Genomic DNA, 27,211 nt, shown 5'->3' on the forward strand with positions numbered 1-27,211 from the left:
ATCAGAATGGGTTTTTTTTCTGTTTTCAGTGTTGCTAGACCCAGCATTGTTGGCTAGAGGTGGGCTCTGAAGCAGATTTTAGAGCACGGTGTCAGCACGGAGCAGAAGCTGAGTGGTGTGAGATGTGCTGGAGGGAGCTGGGCTCTTCCCACGTCACAACATTCACACCTCACAGGTGCTGCTGGCTGTGGACAGATGTTCCTTTTTGCAAATCCTGCCGTGCTTTAAGGAGTGACTGCTCCCTAGCTGCTTCTGCTGCCCCTCTTTCTGCCCCTGTGTCTCATCCTGGGAGATCAGAGGGAGCTCTCCCTGAGCAGCTTCTGGCAAAGCAGCTGGATTAGCTTAAATGGAAACAAAGGCTGACGTGGCCTGAAGCCTGCGAGGGATCTTCTGGATGATCCCTTCTGCTGGCACGGGAATGGCCAGCTAGGTCCAGGAGCGGATTTCTTCTCTGTGGTCTTTGTTAAATGTCTCTGTATTGCTGTGCCAGGCAACTCTCACATTGGCACAGAACAGCCTGCGATGTCCAATTGTGGCTGTTCATCGGCCCTAACAGCACTGGAGCCATCACTGTCTGTTCCAATTAGGACAGGAAGATTCTTAGGTCAGAGCCCATTTCTCGCCACCTGATTTTGAAGTAATTTTGTATTTCATTTGGAATCAAAACTGCAAATTTCTCCCTTGCTTGATCACTAGTATTTTTTTTAGTTTTCTTTTTTTCATGATTTATTAAATCTTTCTCTGTGTATTTCTGCCATTTCTTTAACATTCTCATAAGTAATTCACAATGAGATGTCTTGTATTTTCTTTTAGGTTTTGTGGCATTCTCTTTTTTCTTTTCCTTTTTGTTTTTTTTTTTTCTACCTCAGAAAGTGCAATACCCTATGAGAACACCTGTAACAAGTTGTGTGTGGCTGAAAATTGGGTTGGCTTATATCTGCAAAATCTAACAGCTCTAAAGCAAGGCTTAGACTGTGTGATAACCCAGTAGCTGAGTGTCTGTTTTCAGATGTTTATAGCAAGTTCCTAAAATCTCTGCTTTTCCTTTTAGTAGAAGAATTCCACTGAAAAGTAAGACTGGATTTCAGTCTCCGGTGTGCAGGCTCTGACAGGCTAATAAGGAAGAGTGATGGTGGCAATAAAAAGGGTCTTGGGTGCATTCTCCGTATTTCACTGGCTGTAAAATGATGGCCCTGCTACAGAAGGGCCACAGAGGGACTCAAAGTGAAACCTTACAAAACCTAGTCTGGAAAGTTTGAAGAGACTGTTGTGGTGAAGTGACCTCCCCATCAGCCCCACCTCTCCACGTTGTTTATGGCAATCACATCAGAATCAAGTGCTGAATTTTGAGCATTTGAGGTTACCTTTCTAATCTGTAGAAAAGAGGTGTATCTTTTTAATTTTTAATTATTTCCTCTGTTGAAATTGTGTAAAATGATCATCTAAACACAATATCAAAATTTGGAAATTAATTTTATTCACTGAAGAAGAAAGGGAGTGCATTTGGAGACTTATGTACTTCATGGTATTGCAGTTGATGAACTTCCACTGTGAAGGTAACTGGAATGACACTAAAATTCCCAATGAGCTGATTTCACATGCATACATATTGACATAAATCCTAAAGTTTAAATCCTGTTTTGATGGAATTACTATGTTGAAGTGTGTATGTATGTGTACAGGTAACATGCTATATCTTGCCTGTCACATTAAGCCAATCCCTGAATTTAGCTGCCTTTAAAATCTCCTGACTTTAAACGATATATAATGCTCGGTGTTTATTTAGCAAATATGAAATGGCAAAAGAGGATGAGTTTTATAACTCTGTGAACAGTAGAAATAAGCCAAAATTGAAAGAGATCTGGGGGAAAAAATGTCTGGTAGAATGTATACCCTTCAGCATGCAAGAAGCTGCCCTTGTTAGAAACTAACTTTGCATGCATAATTAATTTGAGCTGCACATTTTGTTTCTTACAGCTAGAAGAGAAATTTAATTCAGGTGTTTGGTGAACATATGGGGGATTTACTGTGAATTTATGACCTGTGGTTTGAGTGTAAAAACCCAAGATACTAGCTGATAAAACTTAATGAAGCTAGTGCAGAGAAACTATTTTTATTTGCAGTTTTGTAATTCATACATTTTTTGGTTTTTAACACCTCTCCTCTACCTTTTTATGCCTTATTCCCAATAAATACTTTGACAGTTAAGAAAAACAAAAGTAGTGTGGAATAAGGCTTTTAATGCCTCTTTCCAGGTTACAGCCATGGTACATTTGTAGTCTAACAAATTTCATCTCTTGCTCAGCTAATTTTTTTTCTCAGATGACTGTAGCAATTCTGTAATCATGTAACAGCTCTTTTATACATCACTGTTCATGGTTACTCCTGTTTGTGTACCATGTCTGAATGTGTTAATATCCGTGTGTTCATGAAAAATCTATTTCCCATTCTATTTCCTATTCTATTTTCTGATGTCTCAGAAAAGGACCATATATAGGGCACGATGGAAGGAGAGGACCAGCCAAATAGGTTACACTAACTTAAGCCTGAGGAGTGGCATTTAGATGTCAAAAAATAAACCACAGAACAAAATAGGAAAAGACCAATCTGCTCTGGCAAGCTGGTGGCAGGAAGGAGGCAGTACAAACTGTGCTGCTGCTCAGCCCTCATCGCCCTGTGCTCTGTGGGCACAGTCATCTGTGTCACTGATGATTAACAAATCTGCCTAAAGTGAGCAAACCAGCAGGCTGTGCACTGGGACGTGGTGGTAACTTTAAGGCTGGTAAAGGGCACACTTTCATTTTATTTTATGTCCATGACTTTTTGAAATAACCTGACAGTTTCTGCTTATTCACCCTCAAGGGCCATCTGAAACAGACAAATCCATCTGCTTGGGGTTAAGCACTGTGGAGAGAGGGTGCTTGAGTTCCAGTAAATGTAGCAGAAGTTTTTATATTAGATTATCACCACTCTACTTTCTGTTGGGCTGTTTCGTCCTGCTCAAGTGATGAAGAAAGGGGCCAATTTTGTAGGCATTCACTTAGTCCTGTACTTTGGTAAGGATGTGTGCCACCAACCATGGCGTGGCCGCATTGTCAATCCTCAGTGTGATGGAAATAAATTTGCTTCCTGCTCTTCTCTATGTGTAAACAGAGGTAGATACAAATTCAGACCTTAATTTTTAACATGACACAGGTAATCTGTTCAAATGAAAAGGAATTTATATCATACAAATGGGTGATAGTTATTTGCCAGCTTGAAGCAAATAAGAACCCATCTGTGTTTTATTACTGCTATCCAGAGATCTAAGCAGCCGGTCAGGCCGGCGAGGCCCCGGCAGCTCAACTGTGTGATAGAAGATTTCAAGGTGTAAAGAACACTGTTTGTTTACTAACCTTTTGGTTATTCTAGTCAAGTTGCAACTGCCTGGTGGTGTTGTTAAGACCCTTTTCCGTGCTTTTTCAGGCCAATAAATTTTTTTCCCAAAGCTTCAGTGGTCCCTGTTCAGTGGCATGTTTGTATCTTCTACTTTATCACACTGAAAATCTGACTGTTTTGAAAGGAATACAGCTCTGCACATCAGTGCATGACATCACACTGAGACATTGCTTAATGATCTGAGACCCTGATGGCCGTTGCTGCAACTGCTTGTTCCTGGAAATATATGACAGCCCTGGCCTATCTAAGTCTTGCTTACCATTGCATTTTTAGCCTGTGCTGCTGGTGGTGTGTTTTGAAGCAGCACTCAAAAAACAACTGATTGTGAAATGTGCCATCTGCAGATGGGAGGCAATGGGGTGCCAAGTAGAGCTGTGATACAAGAAAGCACAGATGCTTTGCAACCCAAGTAAACTTTGGCCCTAAAATCCTTTCCTTGAATTTTATTTATTTTAAGAATATTTAACATTGAGAGCACTTTGAGAGAAGATCACTGGTATCTGATGCTAGGAGGTGCTAATTGACTTCTGTTAATTCACAGCCATCCTGTTATTAAGTTGCTATAAGGGAAGGCTGTCTGGGCAAGCTGTGGTTACTGTAGAGAGTTGTAATTCCAGTTTTGCAAAAAAATTTAAAACTGGCATAGGTTAACTCTTCAATAGACTTTGGATGGATGTCAAGGTAAACTCCTTCCTTCCTGCTAATAGTCCTGAATTCTTTGAGATGGATCTGCCTTCAGATTTTCAGTGCATTTTAATGAAGGACTCAAACAAAACATGGCACATTTAATTGAACTTTTGAGGACTTGCCCCATACACCCACAATGGGAATTTAAGCAGCAAGATCACCTGCAGCCTGCATCCTAGTAGTCTATTGATATGACCCTATCTTACTTGGGTCAATTCATCCAATAAGTCAAAATTTATTTTGCTTTAGATTGGCTAAGGACACTTCACATGGGATGTAATTTGTTTAGCTCTGCCCCAAGGGATAATGATGTGACTTACATAAAGATTTTTTACATGAAGCAGAACACCTTGGGATCTGAAAAGTAATAAAGTTAGGTTTGCACTGCTGACTCCAAAATTTTATTGGTGACAGTTTTCCCTAGTGATTATGATTTTTACATTTTCCCCCTTCTAGAAGTACTAATTGTGAGTGGAAAGAGATACCAAGTGGGTGTACCAAGTGTTCCCTGAGTGCAGAGGGAGTGCAGTGGGAGACATAAAAACCAGCAAAAAAAGTGCTGATGATAAGAGTAACTGGATGAAGAAGAGCACCAAAAAAAAGAGGTGACAGCATGGCAGGCCAGGACAGAGATGTGCAAGCCCTCAGTGGTGAGAAGATTTAGGCAGCTATAATTTAACCTGGAGAATCAAAATAAGGTTGAAATGAAAATGGAAACCAAAGGAGGCAAAACTAAGATAAGATATAGTCTAAGCCCTCAAATAATATTTTAAGAAATGTATCTTAGTGCCTTCTTAGCTGTCTGGCTTTTCCTCTTCTAAATAAAAATATTTAATTTTTTTATTATTAACCCACTGACTTGATCTCAATTTCTGTTTCTTAGAGACTTTTTGAGCTTGAAGAAATTTGAGGAGATACAGAAATTCCTTTTTCTAATTTTGCTCCTTTTTCTTCTGTAAAATAGTTCTTTTCATAATTCACTTCTTTTGCAGTTTTCTAAATCTGAGTCATGTCCCTTGCTTTTCAGATAAAATAGAAATTTGTTAAAAGATTTATCTTCTCTGCCATTATCAAACCTTTAATAAGTTTGAATAACTTTTCTTAAATCAGCTTGCCTTCTTTTTTCTTTTCATTTTTTTGTAAGGGTTTTTTATGCATTAAAATAAGTTCTTAAGTCTGGAGACAAGTTGATCATAAATCCCAGGATCCTCCTTGTCCTTTGTTACTCATCTCTGCAGTGTAGAGAGTGTGAAGTTCATGCATTTGCTGTTTGGGAAAAGACACATTTTGGCTTCATGGCATGGACACTATGCATTTATTTTCTTGCAATTCCTCTGATAAGGTAATTGTTTTAATGAATAACTATAACAAAATATGCAGAGGCCCTCAGATCTGTAATAACCCTTTCACCAGACCATTTTGGGGCTGGTGCAGTGTATCCTGTATAGTGCACAAGGTGTAGTGCAGTACTTTGGAGTTCACATTCTGTTTGCCATTGGATAAACTGCTTCAGTGTCACTTTTGCACTGTGATCCCTAAAATCTGAAACAATCTTGATTACAGAACCCTGATTGTTTACCCACCATCTTGAGTACTACAAGGTGTCTATGGATGGCATTTTTTCTAGTAACTTTTGCACAGAAATTCAATTACTTTTCTCTTTCAAATATATTCTTATGCCTGAAATTTTAATATTTACTATATTTTTGCTTCTTAAGTGCATTTATCATGTAGGAAACACCTCTCTGTATAGAAAGCAGTGGAATACTTGTTTGTTGGATTAACAATAACAGTTTTAAAAATCAACAGACCATTTAAAAGTGTCTTGTCTTATATTGGGTTGTGATGAATCCCTTTAAAATGTGAGGTGCATAGCAATGCATGGGAAAAAAACAAGTGGTTGTATAGTAAAGCTGGGCAGAATTTGACAATAAGGAATAAATTTACATAAAATAAAACTGTAAATGGAGATAAGCTGTTTCACAAAATGAAGTTGAATTAAGGAAATAAAATTAGCAACACACCTACAATGAAGTGGAAATCTTGAAAGTAGCAGTGTTTCATTTCTACCTGTTCTAAATTAAGCTTTCTTTTAATTGTACTTTTCAAAATGGTAATTTGCACATAGAAATTTACTTATCCTACAAATAAAGCATCTCCTAAAGCTCCCATTTGGGTTTTTAAAAAGCATGAAAGAAAACACTTCTCTAAATTCCTTCCTTTTCTCTGCCTTTGGTTTCAAATAAATTTTAAAAATAAATCAACCCAAACCACTTCAAAAATTAGCCTTTGCCAGAACCATACTAATTTTTCTGTCTGGCCAGCCAAGCACTGATAAACTCTATTTATTTGCACTGAAAAGAGTGGGAGGTAATGTCTCAAACATCTACAACCTCCAATCCCCTGCACCTACCAGTCCCAAAAGACATGGACAACAGTCACAAATGGACTCTACAATTGTCTCTTTTCATACAAAGGAAGACACAGGATATAAATTCACTGTGTTTTATTGTACCCTGTGTCTAAGAAAGGAAATCTATGGAATTGCTTTCCATTGTCTCTCTGCAGATTTCTCTTTTGAAACAAAGTAATAGATGTCCATTCCTCATCAGCTCTTTTGAAATAAACAATGAAATGCAGGGCACAAGAAGCCCACAAGAATAGATTAAAATGCTTCTGGTTAGTCTTGATATAGCATATTTGTTTGTCAGGCTTTCTGTGGTTCCCACATTAACATGTTTGAAAGAGGAAGGTTGTAGGGTCAGGTGGGAGCTGCACAGCTGGAAAAATGTCAACAAGATTAATAAATACCCACTTTCCCCCTTCTCCATGAAATAAGCCATTCCTGTGCATATTTCATTACATGCACATGGTTTCATGTACACCTGCACCATGGAGTGTGGATTACTGGGTATTGTGGAGAAATTGATGGTTTTGAAGGATTGAAGGTTCTGGGTGTGCTGGTTTGTATCAGTACCTCTGGGACTGAGCCCTCCCCAGCCACCAGTGTCTGTGGGGCCAAGTGAAGCCAGCTCTCATCTGCTGCCCAGATCCATTCCTGCTATGGCCCTGTCAAATGGATGGCTTTTTACTGGCCCCCAAGCCTTTTAATGCTTTTAGACTGATCAATTTAAAAGACTTGTTAAAAACAGAACTATGGGATGACAGGCTCTTATTGATTGGGGAAAATAACCAAATTTTGTATAGGTAGAGCCTCCAGACATTGTAATTAATTTGATGTGAATAAAGATCGGATAGTACTACAGTTTATTGATCGGATAAAAGTATCTTTCTTGTTTATTCAGTAGCAGAGATCATTAGGACTTTTAATTTCCCTTTATGTTAAGTCTGACACTACTATATCAATTCTTCTTCATTCTCTAGGAGTGACATATACTGAAAAGGTGCCAACAACTTATGATAATTATTAGGAACATTCTTATTTGTCTTGTCCTTGCAACATCTGAAATTTCTTTATTAGACAAACAGCATTTATAATCTTTAAAAAAACTAAAAATCTTGGGACTAAATTCTTGTAAATTATTTTTATGTCTGTAGTCCTGCACTACAGCAGCAGTCCCAGTACAGGTGGCAGTTGCCAAGTATACTGATCATTTCCATCCTTCCTCTTTTAGCAACAGATCGACCCCCAGCAATCACGACCGGATCCAGCGCCTGCGACAGGAGTTCCAGCAGGCAAAGCAGGACGAGGACGTGGAGGACAGGAGACGCACGTACAGTTTTGAGCAGCCGTGGGTGAGTGTGCAGGGCCTGCCAAAGCTGGGATCCTTGGCTGACTCCTGCTGTTCCTGGGCGGGTTGGGAGCAGACCAAAGGGGAGGCAGGGTGCTCTGCCTCTATACTTCTGCCCTTGCTGTGATCCCCATTTTTGGTTCATTGATGTTTACTTCAGTTCTAAGCTTCTACAGCCATCTGTCATGGGTGCAGACAGCATTATTTGCTCCGTGGTTAGACCCTTGACTCTGCGAGTTACTGCTTGGATTAGTATCAAAGGCAATACCTATTGATCTGAAATTTTGAAGGAAAACCAGAATAAAATACATACTAAAAATAAATAATGGAAGATGTAACCTTGTAAATGCTATTTTCTCTGAAGCAATATCACTGTCTAGTTATTTTCATAAAGGTAGAACTATGTCTTTTCACAGTAAAAGAGAGATGAACCTCCTTTACAATAGTACCACTCTGACACTTACATTAGCTGAGACAGTTCTGTATTGAGTTATATGTCCTAATTGATCTTTTAAATCCTGTTCAAACTGATCCAGTAATGTGATACAATTATTTAAATACATGTGCTTATCTTGGTTAACATAATTGAATGAATTAGTACTGCCTTTTAATCAATTACATATCCTAAATTAGGATGCTTTAAAAATGAGGCAAAAACTGTAATTTTGTTGAAAATTCCATGGTAAAGACAGTGAACAACTTGTTTGTGTTCCCAAAAAACTGGGGACTGTGTGATGACAACAGTAGAATCTCTCACAGCTTCCTCTGAAGCAGGTGAGGGTGGTGAGTTTGAGTTATTGTTGCTCAGCATTGCCATGCACACGAGGCTGAGGTGAGAATAGCCAAAGAGTCACATGTCTGTGTATGAAGTCACTGAGAACAGCAGATACAGGCTTCTCTTTTCTTGTATTAGAAAACATCTAGCTTCCTCTGAAATGGAATAAATAATATAAACTTCTTTTTATGAGCAGATGCTTTCAGTTTGAGGTGGGGAAGGTAATGTGCTAGCTCATCACAGGGACAGTTCAGCCATTTGGGGTAGGTAGGGGCTGGGTGTAGTTGGTACCTTCTGTTACCCATACCAGCTACTGTTTTGTTTCCAAATGAGAGATTTCAGCAACATTCTTGGGAAAACTGTGTATGAGAAAAGCTTGCACTCTTGAAGACTTGAGAACTTAACTACTGAAGGTCGTGGGCCAAATTGTTGTATATCTAAATGCCATAGCAACTTCAGACAGTCAACTTGGCTTTTATTATACGTTCTTGTAAAGAATGAGAAGGGAATTATTTGGATGACAGACTGATTACCTTAGGAATGGAATAATTTCCTAAATTCTGGGTCAGAACATTGACCTTTCTATTTTCTCTTTTTCAAACAAATGGTATCTCTCTGTTTACTCCCCTTCTACAGATCATGCAAATGAGCTCAAAGTGACTAATTCAGCTTAATGTATTAATATTAGTTCTGAAGCTTATTGTTGCTTTTGTAGGAGCTGCTCTGTTGTTAAATACATAGGTGACCAAATGTTTTATTTTAGATAAGTACTTTTAAAAAAAAGTTGCCCAAAGTCTATTTGACTTACAATTTTATTTTTCCATTGTGTACTCCAACCTTTCAAGATCACAGTGCTTGGAAAGGATAAAGCAATGATCTCATCTATTTCAGCACTTCACAGTCATTTCAGTTTTAAAGAGCCATAATCCTGTTCTTTAAGGAGTGTGTTGTACTACTTTAACATGTTAGTCTAAAATGATGGACTTTCTTGAGACAACCTCTCAAAACAGATCCAGATGTGTTATTAAATACTGATGACACCAAAAAAATGCAGAATTGGTTTACAATACACGTGTAGGAAAATACTTAGATACATTCATCAGTGTCTTTTCAGTCTTCTCCATCTGTGAGCTGTTGGTTCCAAACCACAGCAGTGCAAAGTGCAACTGTACGTGGGCCATTGTTGAAAAGAGTGTTTTCACCTGAGGGAGATGGGTTGTGCAGCCTGCATAAACAAAAGGCTTTGCATACAGAAAAGCCTCTGAGCCACAAGACAGCAGCCAACTCTGACCTGGTTTGGATAGAAAGAGAGGAAAAACCCATCCTTGGAGAAGTGTGTGCTACGAGGTGATAAGTAGTTTGCATTTCTCATTACAGAGCTGATGGGATGGTTGAGGATAGGGAATGGAGTGCTGATGTGATGGGAGACCGTTGGAAGTATAAATGAACATGGGGTTTGCAGTGGAAGTAATGGATGCTGATGGAAATCTGGCAGCTCTGAGGATGTTCAGAGGAGCTCAATGCCTCAGAAACCCACTAATATATTATAAAAATGGTCCTGTAAACCTCACCAACTCCAATTCCTCCCAGATTATTAATGGCCTGTGACACAGGAGTCCATTTACCTGTGACAGATACCTTCAGTCTCCTCCCTAGGTGGGAGGCAGCTCTCATTCCATGGAGCACAGCTGGTTCTGAGTGGTACCTGTGGGTGCCTGGCCCATCCCTTCCTGCGGAGGCCCATCAGGTGAAGGTCATTTCTCTGTAGCTGAGCAATGCAACAGCACTGGACGTTTTGCCCCACCGTGTTTGTCCTGGCAGTAAACAAAGTACTTGACTGCCTGCGTCGAGTTCAACAGCACCAGGCAGCGTAACAGACACAAAAAGTGATAGTGCTGGAATGAGATGGCACTGTCTATTAAGCAGCATAACATTTCTGCTCAAGGCCATTTGAATGACACACTGTTAGGGTTTAAATAACTGCCTAAATGTTGCAACATCGAGCCTTCTCTAAAATTCACCGGTCTGTAAGCTGAGTCAAAGCATTATGGAAAGGATTTTTGTATTTGTTTATTTTAGGATGACTTTCTCAGGCATCATAGCTTTTCTTTCTTTTCTTTTATGTGGCGCTTTTTATGTGTTTGTATTTCAAAAAGTGAGGTACAAGAGGCTTTCAAGGGCAATACTATAGGCCTGATGTTGCATGGGAAAAAAAAAGATAAAAATAACATAAAATTTAATTAATCCATTTTAATCCTGCTGGTGTTAATTCCAGTCAAAGTGCAGAAATGTGTATCTGGACATGCAGAATTGCATGGAATTACAGTGTGTCTGGTAATATTTAAGGCCCTTGATGTTGCTATGGCACTTTAATACTAATGAGGATTCTTTGGGGGCTGATTTTTCTGTTTCGTACCAAAGCTGAGCCTCTGTTTTCTGTGCTTTTCTGGATTTTGTTAGGTCTGCTGAGGCTTACCTTGTACCAGTTCCAGACTTTGGGGGACTTTGTTGTAATTTGTTTCACATCTTGTATTTTTGCCTAGTCACATCTTGATTAACAGACACACCCACCCCTTCAATAACAAAACCACAGCTCTGTAGCCCTAAATGCCATGGAAGTGAACAATCCAATTTAAAAAAAAGCATTTTAAATCCATGGAAAACACTACAGCTGCTTGCCAGTCCTGTTTCTGGAAGCACATCAGTGATCCAAAAAAGCCCACAAAGATGCTTGAGGGACAAAAGTTGGTGCTTTATTTCATCATATTCAATACAATAATTGGTGCTGAAAATGGGAGGTGGCAAATTCCATTCACAAATACATTCATCTCCAGTCATCCTGGATCTGTTTGAATGACAGGAAAAATCTGCTGTTGAGAGAGCAGCTCAGCAAAACGTACTTTAAATATTTAGGAGTCAAATAAAAATATGCTTGATTTTCTAAAGATAACAGCTAACTGGGTCATAATATATACACTACCTGACTTGGCTGAGTATAGCTTTAATTACATGCACAAATTTGTGAAAAATAAATAATTACATGATTTTCATATAGGAAAGACTCCAGGAGTCCTAATAATATATTTATATATGGCCTGTTAACTAAAGGCTCAGAAGGGCTGGGGTTTTTTTTCTGCTTGGGTGTTTTCTGCTGTTTGTTGGTGTGTAGGACTTGTCTCTATAGAAAAAAAATCCTTTTTTTCTGTTTAATATATTTATTTCTTATCCCTGTAGTCAAGTCCTTGACCTTCTCAAAGCCATACTAAATTTTAAATAGTCTAAAATTCTTTAGGAAACATTTCTATTGCTATAACTTTGACCACAGCATATTAATATTACCTGAAAAAGTGAATAACAGACTTTATTCAATGTAAACATGGTAAAGTTTATATCAAATTATGTAGAATTACTCAACACATTAATGAGTAAGAGAAGTACTGTAATAATTCTTTCTATTATTAATCCATTTCAAGCATCTATTTTAGGATATTTTATGCAAGATATTAGGCAATATCTAACAGAGTATTGCAGTAGACAAAAACCTTAGAAGCTAAATTGCAGTTTCTCATATCCCACAATATCTTTCAGAGAGGAAACCAAAATTATTATAATAACTTTTAGGAAAGTGTGTCCACAGGTAATTTCTCTTTTCCTGTGTAGTTAATATCCATTTTAAATCTGCAAAGGATTTAATAAAACACTAGCATTTTTTGCTACAGTTTAAGCTCTAACTTTAACATTTTTTTTATTTTTAACCTTTTTTTTACCCACTAGCTTTAATCTACTGATATATTTGAAATAAAAAACAAAGAGATATAAGATTTTAAAATTAAATTAAGTCGTTTTAGTTAATAAAAAAATATTTATACCTCACAGGCATACAGTGAGCATAAATACCTCAAGCAGAATTTCAGGGCTTAGTGGTTTGTTTCTGCCATAGTGAAGATTTTCCTTCTGCTGCTCCTTATACAGAACTCATTATACAGCTCCTTATTCTGCTCAGCTTCCTACATGTACACCATAGAAAGGCACAGAAAGGGATGGGATTTTCTTATTACATGTTGTTTGAGTTAATACCTGCACCTGTTGGCAATTTTTAAAAGACATGCTGCTATATGTTCTGTTCACCATAGCAACATAAACACAAAGATGGAAGTAAAAATAGTTTTCAAGGACATCTCCCAGAGACACTGAATGTTTTTTATCATTTTGAATTTTGATATACACAGTTACTGGATTGTCTGTCATCTGTGCCAAGAACATTTACACATAAAGCAGGCAAGGTCATTTAATCTTATCTATTTCTAATTAGTGCTGCACTATGAGAACCACAGACTTTTGGGGGGGCCTTTTGCCTGCCAGGTTCCCAGATGAACTTGAAACTTCTTGGTTAAACACAGAGCTTAATCTGAAAAAAAAAAAAAAAAACCCCAAAAAACAAACAAACAAACAAACAAACAAACAAGCAAACCAAAAAACACCCCACATTTATTTTAATAAAATTGTGGTCTTTTTTAATAGCTGGGAAAATACTAAGTTGGTCCTTTAATAATCTCCTTGTTAACTATTTCTTTATCAACCCAAAGAGTCCTATGAGTCTGAGCAAGCACATCTCGCAGCCTGTTCTGTGGCTCTAGGCTGTCAGATAGGCATGTCACTGTCACTGGTAGATCTCCTGTCACCTGAACCCGTTGGGTCCCCTGAAAAGCCATGGCCCCATGAGCTCCTCTCTGTAATTCAGCTTTGATTTGTGCCATTCCTGAGGGATCCCTGCTGCCACCACACAGGACTACCCTGTGTGGGCAGAAATGCCACCGTGCAGGGATGGAAACTGTGTGGACAGCCCCTGGGATAGGTAGGAAAAGAGAGGAGGGACATTTGTCCCTAAAATATGTTGCTCTGGACTGCTGATAATGGTCACTGCAACTTGAGGCACGAGGGTTACATGTTCTGTTAAAGAGCTACTCTCTGTAACATAAAAAAATGTTTGCATTAAGTGAGAAGGTGGAAACTTTAAACTTTGCAGCCGTGGTTTTAAATTAATGTATCTTTGGGAAGAGAGCTGTGTAATTTCATCTATCTTAAATGCTAAATGTTGTTTAACAATGCTGAATGCACTATCATTGCCACTTCAATGTATTGTGGAAGACATGAACATACATTTATTTGTATAACTCAGCCCTGGTTGTTATTGTGGCCTTGACCACATCCTAATTTAAAAGGTCAGTGCTTGTCATACATCTCACTGCAAGCAAGGCCAGAGTTCTTATCAATCTGTTCTGTGAGGACCGAGCTGTTGCCAGCTTTGTTGGATGGTTTCAGGTTGTTATAATTGTACTTAGCCTTGTGTTGATATCAGTGTTATAATTACTGTGTTACGTGTGTTCCTTGTACGTGTTTTTTTGCTCTGTAGAAAGATCTGAAAATAGTGCAACATTTTTTTCTTAATTTTCTCCATTTTATGCTAACATAAATGGGCTAGATAGTTATATAGATGTGTGTTTAGGAATGTATTTTATTAAAATTTATGTGTATAAAAGCATATTATGAGAACTGAGACAAAATTACCAATAAGTTTTTGAAGAACAAAGTTACTTATTACATAAATATTTTTGTTTAGTTACTTTAATCAACAGCACATTGAAAAGTTATATCACTGTATGGAGATTTGCATTTTTACTGAGCAAATTAAGGGTCCAAAATGGATTATATTAAATCTCTATATCATCATAACCATATATCAAGGATATTCACAATGGTATCACTGAGGTTTTGAATGAAAAGTTTTGAAAGAAAGGCCTTTTCATTAATAAGATGGTTGAATGTACCTGTCTATGTGTATATATGTTATGATATGGAATATATGGTTGCATACAAAGGGAGGATATTTGTGTGTCATTGACATATTTTTGGGTACTTGAAATGAGGTAAGAGATTCAATTATATGAACAGCTTATTGTAGATGTGAACAACATTCAGACTAAATATATGTCCTTTTCAGTTTAGCTAAGTATTGCAAATCCTCTTAGTTTAACAGGGTGTACCTTCAGTAAATCAGATAATGGATTTGAGATGTTTGCCTTTAGATCCATCAAATTATAAATGTCGCCCATTAGATGAAATTCTTTCTGAGCTGCAGAGAATCCAGACCTGACTCCTCAGATCCTGTCATTCTGGCCACGCACTACAGCAGGCAGACAGGAGTGACAGCTCCTGCCTCTATTGAACCATTGGTTCTTCTGTGCATTAAAAAGAAATATCTCTGAAGTTACATTTTGATCTTAGTCCACTCGTACTCCATTATGGCTTTCAGAGCCTCTGTCACTTTACTGCAGGCTTTTGTGGTAACTTCATCTCTCCACCTGTGTGTGTGTGTGCATTCTAGGTGGTGCATTTTATTGTCCTGTATAAACCTAAACTGAGCAGCAGCTCAGTCCTATCTCCAACTTTTTGGTGATTTAACCATTCCTGTACTGCCAAATTCTTTAATCCCTTATATTTACAGCCAACTGAAAAAAAGGAAAACTGTTTTCAAATAAAGAGAAGAAATTCTGATTTCATGTCTTATCTGTGATAACTACTTTCTTGCATATGACATAATGTAGCTGCAAGCTTTCCAATGTTGTTGAAGTGAAACCCATGAAATTAGGAGATTGGCTGTAAAATCTTAGTTTAAATGTTTTTATTCTTTATGGGGAAGTTGATAAGGGAACTTTTGAGTTTCCCTCTGGTTTGCTCTAAGTTGCTTATAACCACACAGGAGAGGATTCACAAATAAACCCTATGATTTTCAGGTAATCACTCCCTTCCGTAAGCTGAGCCCTTCAATAAAATACCAAATGTCAGAAGACTCTCAATAAAGTCAAGAAAGTTAGAAATGTTGACATATGCAATAACTGAAACGCTGCTCTGTATGTGTAGCCTTATTTAATATAGTAGGAAATCTCTGTGGGGGTTGTTGGTTTGGACATACATATGTACAGCTTATTCATCTCTAAGAAAATTTCCCACAAGGCTGACACATGATTCTGTTTTCTCAATTTGTTGCTTCATCTCACCATTCCTAAAGTATTTTTTCATTAGAAATGCTGTTTTACTGAGGTTTTTACAGAGTAAAAAGTAACCTATTCTAAAATAGACATTACTGTTACATTCAGGATTCTCTTAAATGAGTTCACTGTTATTCCTAGTCTGTGCTTTCACATTCTGATTCTTTCAGCCAGAAATCTTCTTATAATGGGAAAATTGTACCTGTTAAATTCAGACCTGAGACTGATGCTCTGTCTGAAGTGCATTCTCATTGACAACAAATTTCTAAAAGTTGTACACCTGTTTAAAAGTTGTTGTTTCTGGCTACCTGCAGGTACGTGACAATAGTAAGAAACGTCACAAATGACAACTCTAGTTTCTAAAACTTGTCTTCTATGTGCAAAGCTTTTGGAAAGCTTTCTCTCTTGCATATATTTGTGAGCCATTAAGATCTCTTTCTTCTGCAGAAATTATAATGGAAAAAAAAACAAGAGATGTTTGTTTTGAGGAAAAGCAGAGATAAAAAGGCAAAACAGTAAGTCTGAGACAAGCTGTTTCAGTCCCAGGCTCAGACAAGTGGTTATGGTCCCTAACCTTCCCATATTTAAACTTACATATTTTGAATAGTACTGGTAATTTTAGGAGAAAAAAAACATTCTCTGTTCCTTATTAGTAAAACAACAAGAAAAGCCCATAGCATTCTTTGATGTTTGTGACACTTTATTTTGCAAAATGAAATCACAAAATCTGAAAAAAGTGATAGGTATCTCTACAAAAGTAAACTTTTCCATGTTCCAAAGTTTGAATCCAGCCATTCTGTCAGATCTTGACCTGTAATACTCTCTATTCCCAGAAAGACCATCCATTTTCACTTGATCTTAGTATTGACTTCAACGTTTCAAATTGTCACTTCATGAAGATCCTACTCAAAGATACAGGAGTGGTCATTGTCCACAAGAGACTTGCTGGATTTATCTATTTGATCATATTGAACCAGAAAATTTTTCTCAGTCTCTAGGCCAACTGAAAAATAGAATGGTTTCACTGAGGTAGAGCATCACTTGAGTGTTTTGGTGAGGTTCAGAGGAGCTGCTGTGCTCCTTCCCCTAGCAAATCCTTAGAGGGATGTAGAACTTAGCATTACCATGGCTAGGACAACTGAGAGTCTGAAAATCTGTTCCACTGACTTAATTTAAATTACAGCGTTGCCATAAAAGCATAACCCATTCTGGATGATTCTTTGCTCGTACATCTCAGGAATAGTAGGTCAGAAACAGAATTTATGGCACAGGCCACTGTTATGGGTCAGAATTTAGCCTAATTATTGTGCAAGAGCTGCGTGAACAACATGTTAAAACAAATATTGCTGTATTTGTACAACAGCAATTTAAATGATAGCTCTTTTGTGGGTGTTTTTCTGCTTTGTTTAAGACACTTTCATTTTGTTTTGTAGCCAAACACCAAGACGTACTCACAGAGCGGCAGGCACTCGGTGTCAGTAGAGGTCCAAATGCAGCGGCAGCGGCAGGAGGAACGGGAGAGTTTCCAGCAAGCCCAGCGCCAGTACAGCTCCTTGCCCAGGTATGGGAACTTCTGAAGCTCTTTGTGCCTAGGAGCCTGCAGCTAATTTCATTTGTAGAGGAAAATGTCATATCTTGCTCAGACACTTTTGTTCAGCATTGATATCAGGTGGAATGTATTCACTGTGGAAGAGGCACAGAATTTCTTAAGAGAGAGCATGTGGTAGCTGAGAATTGCTTCAGAGAATTTCTTCAGAGCTGATTTCAGGGGAATTTGATGACATTCAGCACCCAATAGAATTGAAATATTAAAACAAACCTATTCTTTGTGGGACACCATCCAGTTTAATTTTCTGCAATTACAAAAGTCTCCTGAGCATGACATGAGGTGTCCCATTTTGATATGTCAGATGATTTTTTTCTCTCTTGCCTAATTCCTTACTGGGTAGAAATTCTGTCATTGAGATGTTACTATAGAAAAAAATTAAAAGGGAAAAATTTTCAAGACCTCCAACAAAAAAATATGGAACTGAGAAAATTATCCAAGAAACCAAAGGTCTTCAAGTTTTCATATACAAAATTTTTTAATAGATACAGAATGCTGAAAATTATTCAGTTTTTTGTTTAAACAAACCTACTTTTTTAAAAATAGTAGGTGTTTTAAAGGACTAGTTGTTTGGGCAAAATGGCTTTTACTTGATATTTACTTTTAAGAATTAATAGAAGTTTAGCCAGCTTGCATTACAAATTAACTCTCATAGTTAAGCATTATGCAAATAGTCTTTGCATTTTGAAATATCAGCAATGGTTGAATGGAGAATAATTTACACCAGAGCTTGGTGTCAAATTGCTTTCCGATAAGGCTGTATTATTTTTCATTACTTGTGTGGAAATGGTGTGGAAAAAAAATTTGTTGTGACAAGATATGTTTTACCAGGTATATTATAACTCTTTGTTTGGAAACAAACATAAGCCTTATAGCAAAGATATCTAGCCATGAACTCTTATCTTAGCAGTATATTTGAAAATAAAACAGTTTCAGATTTTCAAATGCTTTAACACCTTTCAGTGTAAAATTTTTCTGTTAAGTTTGGAAGTTTTGGGAAAGGGAAATGTAAAGTTCCTGTGTTTTCTGAGATCGTTAGTTTCTCATCTTTATAACCCCTCTTCTTTTTTTCTCTGCCTTCCTTTTGAGGTGACCACACCTATTAATGCCATATTGTTTCTCCTGAGAAATTCTCTTTCAGTTATGCTGGCCCCACTCAACCATGTTCATTTATAGTTTTAAAACTATGACTCTTTAAACTTGCTTCCCCTGTTCACAATTGCTGGTAGCATTTAAAAGTTAAAATCAGTTGCTGTGCTGTTCAGTAGCAGAAATTAAAAACTCTAAGGTGAAAATTAATCTACAAGAAAGTTAACAAGAAATATGAAAAATAGATCATAGAACAGCTCATAGAAATGCTTGTTTTGAAAAGAGTTACTGAGAACTTTACTCAAGGTGGTTTTCAACATGAGAAATGGCTAGCAATCTAGCATGTTACTGTGTAATTAATGGTAATTTAATGGATTAGTTTGAGCTCTCTGGATGTTTCAGCTGTGCTGAGAGCAGACAGAACTGCAGGGCTAATGTTCAGCACTGTAAACACCACAATACTCCTATAACAACCTGGGGCATGGAGTTCTCCAGCTTTACAAACTGTTCCTAACACTGTGACTGATCTTTAAAGATATCTTACTGTTTCTCTGAAACCTAGGTCCCAAGCTTAATGTTGCAACCATGACTGTGTAATGACTGAAGTTTGTACTCTGGCTTGAGCTTTGTTGCCTTTCATCCTGTGAATTCTCTAAGTGCCTCCTATTTTTTCCCCTTTGCACATTCAAATCTTTAGTACTGAAGGCAAATAAACTCTTGAGTCAATTTTAAAGGAACTTCCCAGCAAAACAGGGAAAGTGTGCCAACTAATTTTGAACAAGTACCAGAAAACAGTCAGTAAATTAAATTGGTTCAACTAGTCATCCTCTTGTCCCATGTGAAACTGTAAGAACAAGGTTTGACTCCATGTTAATTTTGTATTACTTAAAATTTATCTTGCTCTAGATCAGGAACCTGACAGTTTCGTAGCCTACAGAGGTTCATTCAATTTGCTCTTGTTCCAGGGAGTGATAAAACATGACTCAGAAGCATTGTTGCTTTGGCAAAGTTGGATATGAGATTACCAATAACAGCTATAAAAATTTTGTAAGAATTTACATTATGTCGTAATTTTTTCTGTAATAATTCCCATTTATCTTGCATAATATTTTTCATCCAGAGGCCTCAGAATCACTTATGAAATAAGGTAGATATGGTAATTTTCAAATTATACATGTAGAAGGAAGATTGCAAAAACATTAAGTGAGTTTTTACTTTTAGTAATGGTAGAAAAATTTTCCAGTTTTCCTGTCTCTCCACTGCATATTCATTGGATGAGGCCACACTGTCATATGTGATGACACGAAAAACCAAGCCATATATAAACAACTAAATTATTTTCTTATTGATTTATGTTGCAATATATTTTATTTTATTGCTTGATTCTCATACTCTAATTTTAATCTCAAAGTGGGTATCTCTTTTGCTTCAGCACAAAATTGTTTTACTTTATCACCACCAATCTTATTTTAAATTCATACAAGCATCTAGCAGTTTGATAGTAAATTAAAGTTATTTCAAAACCATAATCTGTCTTCAAAATAATGTGGTGATTTATTGTGAAAAGAGATAAGAATTTGTAATTCCTATGTGTATTTGGCCTATTTATCTACACCCTGGAGCCAAAAAATGAGCAAAAAATGTTATCTCTGCCTCTTCTTTGATGAAAGCTATAGCAGACTGGGAAACACTCCTTATAGCACAAAATTCCTTAGTTCTGGACATGGGAGGAAGAAACTGGAACTACCTCTCAGTAATGAGCTTTATCTTCTGATTTGTGCAGTGTTAGGGCAAGTGTTTTGAGGACCTGCCTGTTGTACATTTAATCAAGTGTCAGTCTAGATTCAAATATGTCATGAGTGACTTTACAATTGCTGGCTGTTACCAGCATTCTTAGGAAGCACGGAAACAGGTCTTGGTCTTTCCCAGTCTGCAACTGAATTGTAACACTTTTTTCTTGAGAACATGAGGGTAATTGTAGCTGGATGGGTTTTCATGGCGTATTCCTCCTGCAGAGGCCTAGAGATATAGTTCAGCTCTCTAGGAATTCTCCCAACAAAAGGGACAAGAAATAATTTTGGGGCAGAAGAGAACTGTGACTCTAGAAAGTGACTTCTACAGGATGCCATCTCTGATGGCATGGCAGAAGCTGCCTTCTTTCCAGTGACTGTTGTCAATAACAGTTGAAGGTGAACCAGAACATTTGTCTTAAAAACCTTTTTCATTTTTCTTTTCAGGCAAAGCAGGAAAAATGCCAGTTCTGTATCTCAAGACTCCTGGGAGCAGAATTATTCCCCTGGAGAAGGGTTCCAGACTGCAAAGGAAAATCCCAGATATTCCAGCTATCAGGGATCAAGGAATGGCTATATGGGGGGACATGGCTTTAATGCCAGGGTGATGCTAGAAACACAAGAACTGCTCCGTCAAGAGCAGAGGCGGAAAGAACAACAACTGAAAAAAAAAACTTCTTCTGAAGGGCCTAGCAACTATGACTCGTATAAGAAAATTCAGGACCCTAATTATGCCCCTCCTAAAGGTCCTTTCAGACAAGATGTACCGCCTTCACCATCTCAGGTAGCGAGGCTGAACAGATTGCAAACACCAGAAAAGGGAAGACCGTTTTATTCTTGAGGTGAAGAAAAGGAGGATCAACTTACCATGCAATAAGGAACATTTTCATATAAAGACTTATATTTTGAAAACTTTTTACGCTGATGGTACTAAGGAATATATCCGTTTTCTATTTCAGTGCCTTTGAAAATCTGGGCAAAGCATTGGTGGGCCTTACGTCTTTGCCGTTCTGTCCCAAGTGTTGAATCCATGGAAGGGCGTTCCACCATTTGACAATCACAGTGGAAGTGAGCAGTGCTGTCCCTGCCTTCCCAGTTCTGTAGCCCAGTCATGTAGCTGTCAATGGCTTTTTGCTAGGATTTGTTGTAATGTGTTTTACTTTGCAGTGACTTATTACACCAACATGCAGCTTTGTGGCATAAAATGAATGAATTTGAGGTTGAAGGAAGCATTGACATGTCCTTTATTATTTCTCTCGGGTCAGAAGGAGGTGTACATATCACTCTTGAGTGGATAAGGCTGAGCTCTACTCTGAATTGCAGTTGGAGTTCTGGTATGTTTTATGGTGGAGTCATTACCAGTCTTTGTTGATCAATATTTAAGTGTCTATATGCTGAAAAACTATCCTTCTTCTATTATGCACATACGCACTCTTTTTTTTCTCTCTCTCCCCACTCTGAGCTTATTAAAAAAGCCTTTATCCTGACTCATGAGGAAAACAATATTAAGCTTTCAGTTATCCTGAGAATCCTGTTCCAATTGCCTTATAATCTTAATGCACAGTCCATTACAAATGAAATAACTGGAGAGAGATTATTTATACAGACACAGGGAAACCTTTGACAAGTATATTTCACTATTTTATTAAAGATGGGAAATTATGAACACACATGCAATTGAGTTCTGCTTTGCTTTGCTTCTAAATTAATTTGGTCATATGACACTTGTACCTAGGAAGAGAACTAGGGAGGGTGTTCATGTCAGCTCATCTAGTACACAGTAGTCTTTAGACAAATTTTGGAGATAGCTCCAAGCAAGAGCAGAGGAAATCAAAGTTTTTCTTTGGATCAAATAGCTGTAAAGAGAACAATTCCCTCTTTTTCGACATTGTGAAGCTTTGTGGACAATTTACTTTGTGCTTCCATATACCATATTGTTACATCGTGATGCTACATTAAAAAGAAACCTTTAAGTACATGAATGAGAGATAAATGGAGACAAACTGTTACACATCATCCTGAAAACATGTCAGTATCCAAAAATTACTAAAGCAAAATGATTGCTTTAGCAGAGAGTAATATTTGAATGTGCATATGGGATATGAGAATTTCTTTTGCAGCAGCTGTTTTTCTGTTTGTTGGTCTGAACTTCATGTATTGTAAAAGATATAGCTGGGTTTCTGAAGTGCCTGCAAATCCTGATGTGAAAAGGCTTGAGAATGGATATTGTGTAAAAAAAGGAGAGAAAGCAAGAAAAAAGATCATGTATTGCGTGATTTAAAAAAAAAAAAAAAAACTATTTTTTTTTACTGGCACATTTTATTTTTGCGCCAACTCATTTCTAGAATGTATGTGAAATATCAGCACACGTATCTATGTCTTTTATGCCTGTTTGTTAACAGTTTTTGTTGTTAATAATGTACTCCATGTTTAAAAGTTCTTATTAGTGTAAGCACAGTGACGTTGGATGACAATAGCTTTTTTACACAGAATTTACAAAACTGTGTAAAATGGCTTTCCTTGTACATATGAATTTAGAATAAAAGGCTGTTTCCATCCTTGTCTTGGTATTGCCTGTAGACCCTTATGAAAACTGCTGCAGATATTGAGTTTAAAAAATTCCTAACAGATGTTGTTTTATACTATTCCTAATGGTTTGTGTGTGTCATCCTGTGAATGCTTATAAACAAAGGAGAAGAGAAGAGAAGAGAAGAGACGAGAAGAGAAGAGAAGAGAAGGAAAAAGAGGAAAAAGGAAAAGAAAAAAGGAAAAGAAAGAAAAGAAAAAGAAAAGAAAAGAAAAGAAAAGAAAAGAAAAGAAAAGAAAAGAAAAGAAAAGAAAAGAGTTTACAGCCCATCTGAGCACCTGAAGGCTGCCTCTGAGGCAAAACCCACATTGTTTAATGTGTTGTGTTATTTTAGGCCATACCTATGACATTTAAGAAGCACATTTTTAAGACTAACCGCTGTGGCAAAGATCTTCTGTGTATGGAGCACTGTCAGAGGACACCCACTGCAATCTGGCCCAATCCAGGCATGTTTTAGGAACTCCCTCTGTATTTTTTGTGTGTTTTGGGGTCTGATGGGAGCCCTTCACAGGAATGTTGGCATGGTGGAAAATGGCAGAAGGCAGATTTATGAATAAAGCAATATTTACAGTGCCAATGATCCTCTGTTTCCCCCATTAGTATTGGAGCTGAGTCTGATTTTCTCCTTCTTCCCCTCAATTCTCAGTTTGTTGGTTACTGCAGGAATGTCAATCATGATTCTGTGTATGCATGACATCAAGGTGTTGCCATGGCAATAATAGTGTCAAATTATTCACTGTGACTTTAGCGTGGGATCTCAAGGGAAAGAGCAACAGGAGCTGTAGGGTGGACAGGCAGCTTTCAGTGCCCAAATAAAGGCAGGATTTTCCAAAAGACTTAAATTGTAGTGTCTTGCATTTGGGCGTGGGGAATAATTGCATTTGCAGTTTTGCAGACCTTGCTGTCTCATCTCCTGACTGCATTCCCAGATTACATAGTTTGTCATTTCTACGGATTTATTTGCACTGGCAAATAATTGCAAGTGCTAAAAAAATGCATCCACAGGAATAGAAAACAGGTTGAAGGTCTTTTCAAAACAAGGCCTTTGATAAACTGTTGTAGGAAAAAGGGCATGTGTTTGGGAAAGTATGAAGTACAGGATGTTTTATGTGTGAGGATGGCATATGTTAAAGTTTACTCTTCTATGAAACTCCTCTTCAAGGTGTTAACAATTTACCATAATTAGATGTGTTCATGAAAGAAGGCAGATGTTCTCTTTGGGCTGTGTCTGTGTTATGTTAGTAAAGAATAAGGTCTTTTTCTGGCTTTGTCACCCTGTCTTCTTCCTGACATAGTGTAGACAGGATTTCTAATATTAACTCCCATAAGTTGCAAAGGGCGATAAGGAAGTGGGAGGGAGATATTTTAATAGAAAATGACCTTTAGTTCTGCCTAGTGAATAGATTCAAAAGTTAATTGAGCTAACTGCATTACTGCAGTAATTTGTTTGTGGATGCATTACCATTATGAGATTAAGTCTGTAACATTAGTATATTTGAGAATGGTCACAGGACAGACTGTAAGGGAGCTCACAACATCGAGGAGTGGGTGTACAGCTTGCACATTTTGCTCTGTTGAAACCCTGAGAAAACCATTTGCAAAGCCTCCTGTATTTTATCAAAATAATTTGTTAATGCTATTGAAATTCCTTAGGAAAGTTTAATATTACTAATGCAGAATACTGCTGCCTTTCTCAAAAAACCTATTTCCCCTCTTCTTATGGGCCTCCTTGGAAGCATGAGTGCAACCCTAGTGAGTTATTGCATGGGCCAAATAGTTTAATGCATGTCTTTGAGAACTCTGCCATCAAAAACAGTGAAAAATGGCATAGAGCCCAGCTGAACATGGTTAGAAAGTACAATTGCCATTTATTGCTGGCAAACAGCTGGAAGAACAACAAAACAAAATTTAAGCCCATCATGACTGTAGATATGTGGCCATGACTGTAGATATAAGGCCTGCCTTTCAAAGCTGCACTGATGTTTCGGTCACGTTCTCTCAGTTAATGGGTGTCTGTAACACTGCATTTATCTATTCTGGGTATTTTGAGAAGGGGAGGGTTTGGCCAGACAAGGAAGAGATGTGCCAGATTAGCAGTGTTGGCTAAACAGAGGATATTCTTGAGCAATTCAAACCTTTGAACTTGGGTTGTTGAGGCTTAAAGTGAATTTGGCTATTGCATGTCCTGGCTTGCAAGACTGTTTTCAAAATATTTCCTAATTCTATTTGCTGTGCCTGACTGTTTCTACATCCTTCTCTCCCAAGTCCTCAGTCTAGTTAATAATAAGCATTGTAAGGAATCTGCCAGGAATGCAAATGCAGAAAAAAAACTCATCTATTTCTTATGCTGCTGTTGTGTCACTCCATCCTAGCCTTCCAGACTCAATTTAAAATTTAAGTTTAGCATGGCAGAGGAAGGGTGAAGGTCAGAAATCCACAGTGGGGTCTGACTTTGTGAAAGTAGGGTTTATGTGTGTACATGGGAGAAGCACAGACTGGGTTAATTTGCCTTTAATTCATGTCCCTCTTCAAAAAATAACTTGTAGCATTTCTTCACTGTTTTTCCTATCTGTGCAGAAAGCAGCTATGATTTGATGCACATGGTCATTGTTTCATGCCTCCTTGTAATCTCTTCTATTTTGTATCAACATCACACTCTTACATCTGCTGATTAATTCTCTTGCATTTATTTGTTTCTCTAAATGACATGCAATTCATTCATATCCTAGGCTACTTCTTGCCAGTGATTGATTTTTCTCTCTTATATTTGTAAACCTATTTTAATATTTTTCTCTCCTTAGGAGTAGTATTATCTTTTGTAATTTATACTTTAATCAATTTTAAAAATTGAGACTGGAAGCTTGAGTTAGGATTACACAAAAACAGAATAAAGAATATGGCTTTGATTTCTATTCTGTCTGCAGTGCAGACTTCCTAGGCAGACTTACAGGGACTGGACAGAATACTCTCTGAATGAGATGAAGAAAAACATCAAGCCCGGGATCTTTGGAAGAAAAAAAAATTAGGGGAACTTTGTAAGATATTTATGCCCACTGTGTTCTGTCTACTCTGAAAAAAACCAAAATTCCTTAGATGTGTCACTCTGCCTGACTGATGGTTTCAGAGCTCAAACTGACATGACTGTGGTTTAAAGGCAGATGGATGGAGGAGGGAGATGCTTGCACCATTCCAGAGGATGCCAGGACCTGCTTCCCTTGCAAACAGGCTCCCAAAATTCTGTTTTCAGATGCACATTTTACAGCAGCCAAGGTCTGGGATGAGCTTACATTCACAAATTGAGCTCTCAGTGTAGTGGCTGCAGTGACCTCTGTCAGGGAGGGAGAGATGACAGCCACGGGTGATAATAGCTTCAGGTATTTGATTTTAATCTGCTTGTTTGTTGGGGTAATCCTTGTCTTAGAAAATTAAGGAAAGAAATGAAGAGTGAGGGAGAGGTGTAAAATGTGAGTAAAAAGGTTCTCCACTTCCCCTACACTCTTGTCACTGTTACAGCCACTGGGATTTGGTTGTCTTTTCTTCTCCTTTTTGCCCCAAAGGCATAAAAAGGAATAAACTAGATAGCAGCAACCTCAGCACAAAACTCACCACTCTCCTAGAGAGTCACTCGATTGTGTAGCACATAAGATGTGAATTAACAAGGCAACAAGGAGAACAACGTTACTGTCCCTCTGTTATTTCCTCTGTGGGTTTCCCTGGGGTGTGTTTAGATTGTCAGTCCTTGGGACAAGGAGCTGTGTTTATTTTTTATCTATAGAACAGAATAGTATTGTTGTCAATAAAAGCTGGTGAATATTTGGTGGCAGAGGGGGAGTTGATGTGTAAAGAGTTTTTTAAAGTTGGTATATATGGACTTTTGCAGTGGGTGCATGGTGTATTCCTAGTCGTAATTATATTCTCATTTCTAAGTACAGACCATATTGCAGGGCTCTTTGCTACAGTTAAAATGAGTTTCTCAGGTCTCTTCATTTATTTATTTGAAGACTGCAAACTATCAAGAGGGATTTTAAGAGATTTTCAGGAGCTGCAGCCTTCTGCCAGTAGCCCAGAACCATTATCACCTGTGTTCAGAAGGCTGGAGAAGACATTAGTTTTCACTTTTCCACCGATGGAATTCTTATTCCCACTTAGAATATGCTGAAGTCTGAGACCCCCTTCTGGGTACCCATCACATTTTATGTCTGCCTTTAGGAAAAAAAGGCAAAGCCTTGTGATAGTTCAAATGTAGCCAGGCTATTAAAAGCCAGTAGGTTCTTAGGAACAGGAATGTCTTTGCCTAAAACTTTGCATCTAATGCTGGTGACGTGTGTTTTGCTCATTCCACCATGTCTGCTGTTTCCTGCCAGATGTGACACGTCTTCCTCAGCTTTCTCAGTGTGTGGTACATTCAGGCTCTGCTCTGTGGTCCAGCCTAAACTGC

General features: G+C 37.8%; 1 protein-coding gene across 11 annotated transcripts in view; it reads left to right on the top strand.

Annotated features, from left to right (window-relative positions):
• PARD3 (par-3 family cell polarity regulator) overlaps nucleotides 1-23,353 on the top strand; it is a 444,410-nt gene extending 421,057 nt beyond the window's left edge. For all 11 annotated transcript variants that reach the window (XM_041487469.1, XM_041487512.1, XM_041487496.1 and 8 more), the window contains 3 exons: nucleotides 7,761-7,881; nucleotides 17,135-17,262; nucleotides 20,634-23,353. In XM_041487469.1, coding sequence (XP_041343403.1) covers nucleotides 7,761-7,881; nucleotides 17,135-17,262; nucleotides 20,634-21,027 — 643 coding nt within the window. In that variant the 3' untranslated portion in view covers nucleotides 21,028-23,353. The remainder of the gene's footprint in view (nucleotides 1-7,760; nucleotides 7,882-17,134; nucleotides 17,263-20,633) is intronic.
• The last annotated feature ends 3,858 nt before the right edge of the window (nucleotides 23,354-27,211 follow it).

Source organism: Pyrgilauda ruficollis, unplaced genomic scaffold (assembly GCF_017590135.1).
Source record: "Pyrgilauda ruficollis isolate IOZ18807 unplaced genomic scaffold, ASM1759013v1 scaffold12, whole genome shotgun sequence".
Lineage (NCBI taxonomy): Eukaryota > Metazoa > Chordata > Aves > Passeriformes > Passeridae > Pyrgilauda > Pyrgilauda ruficollis.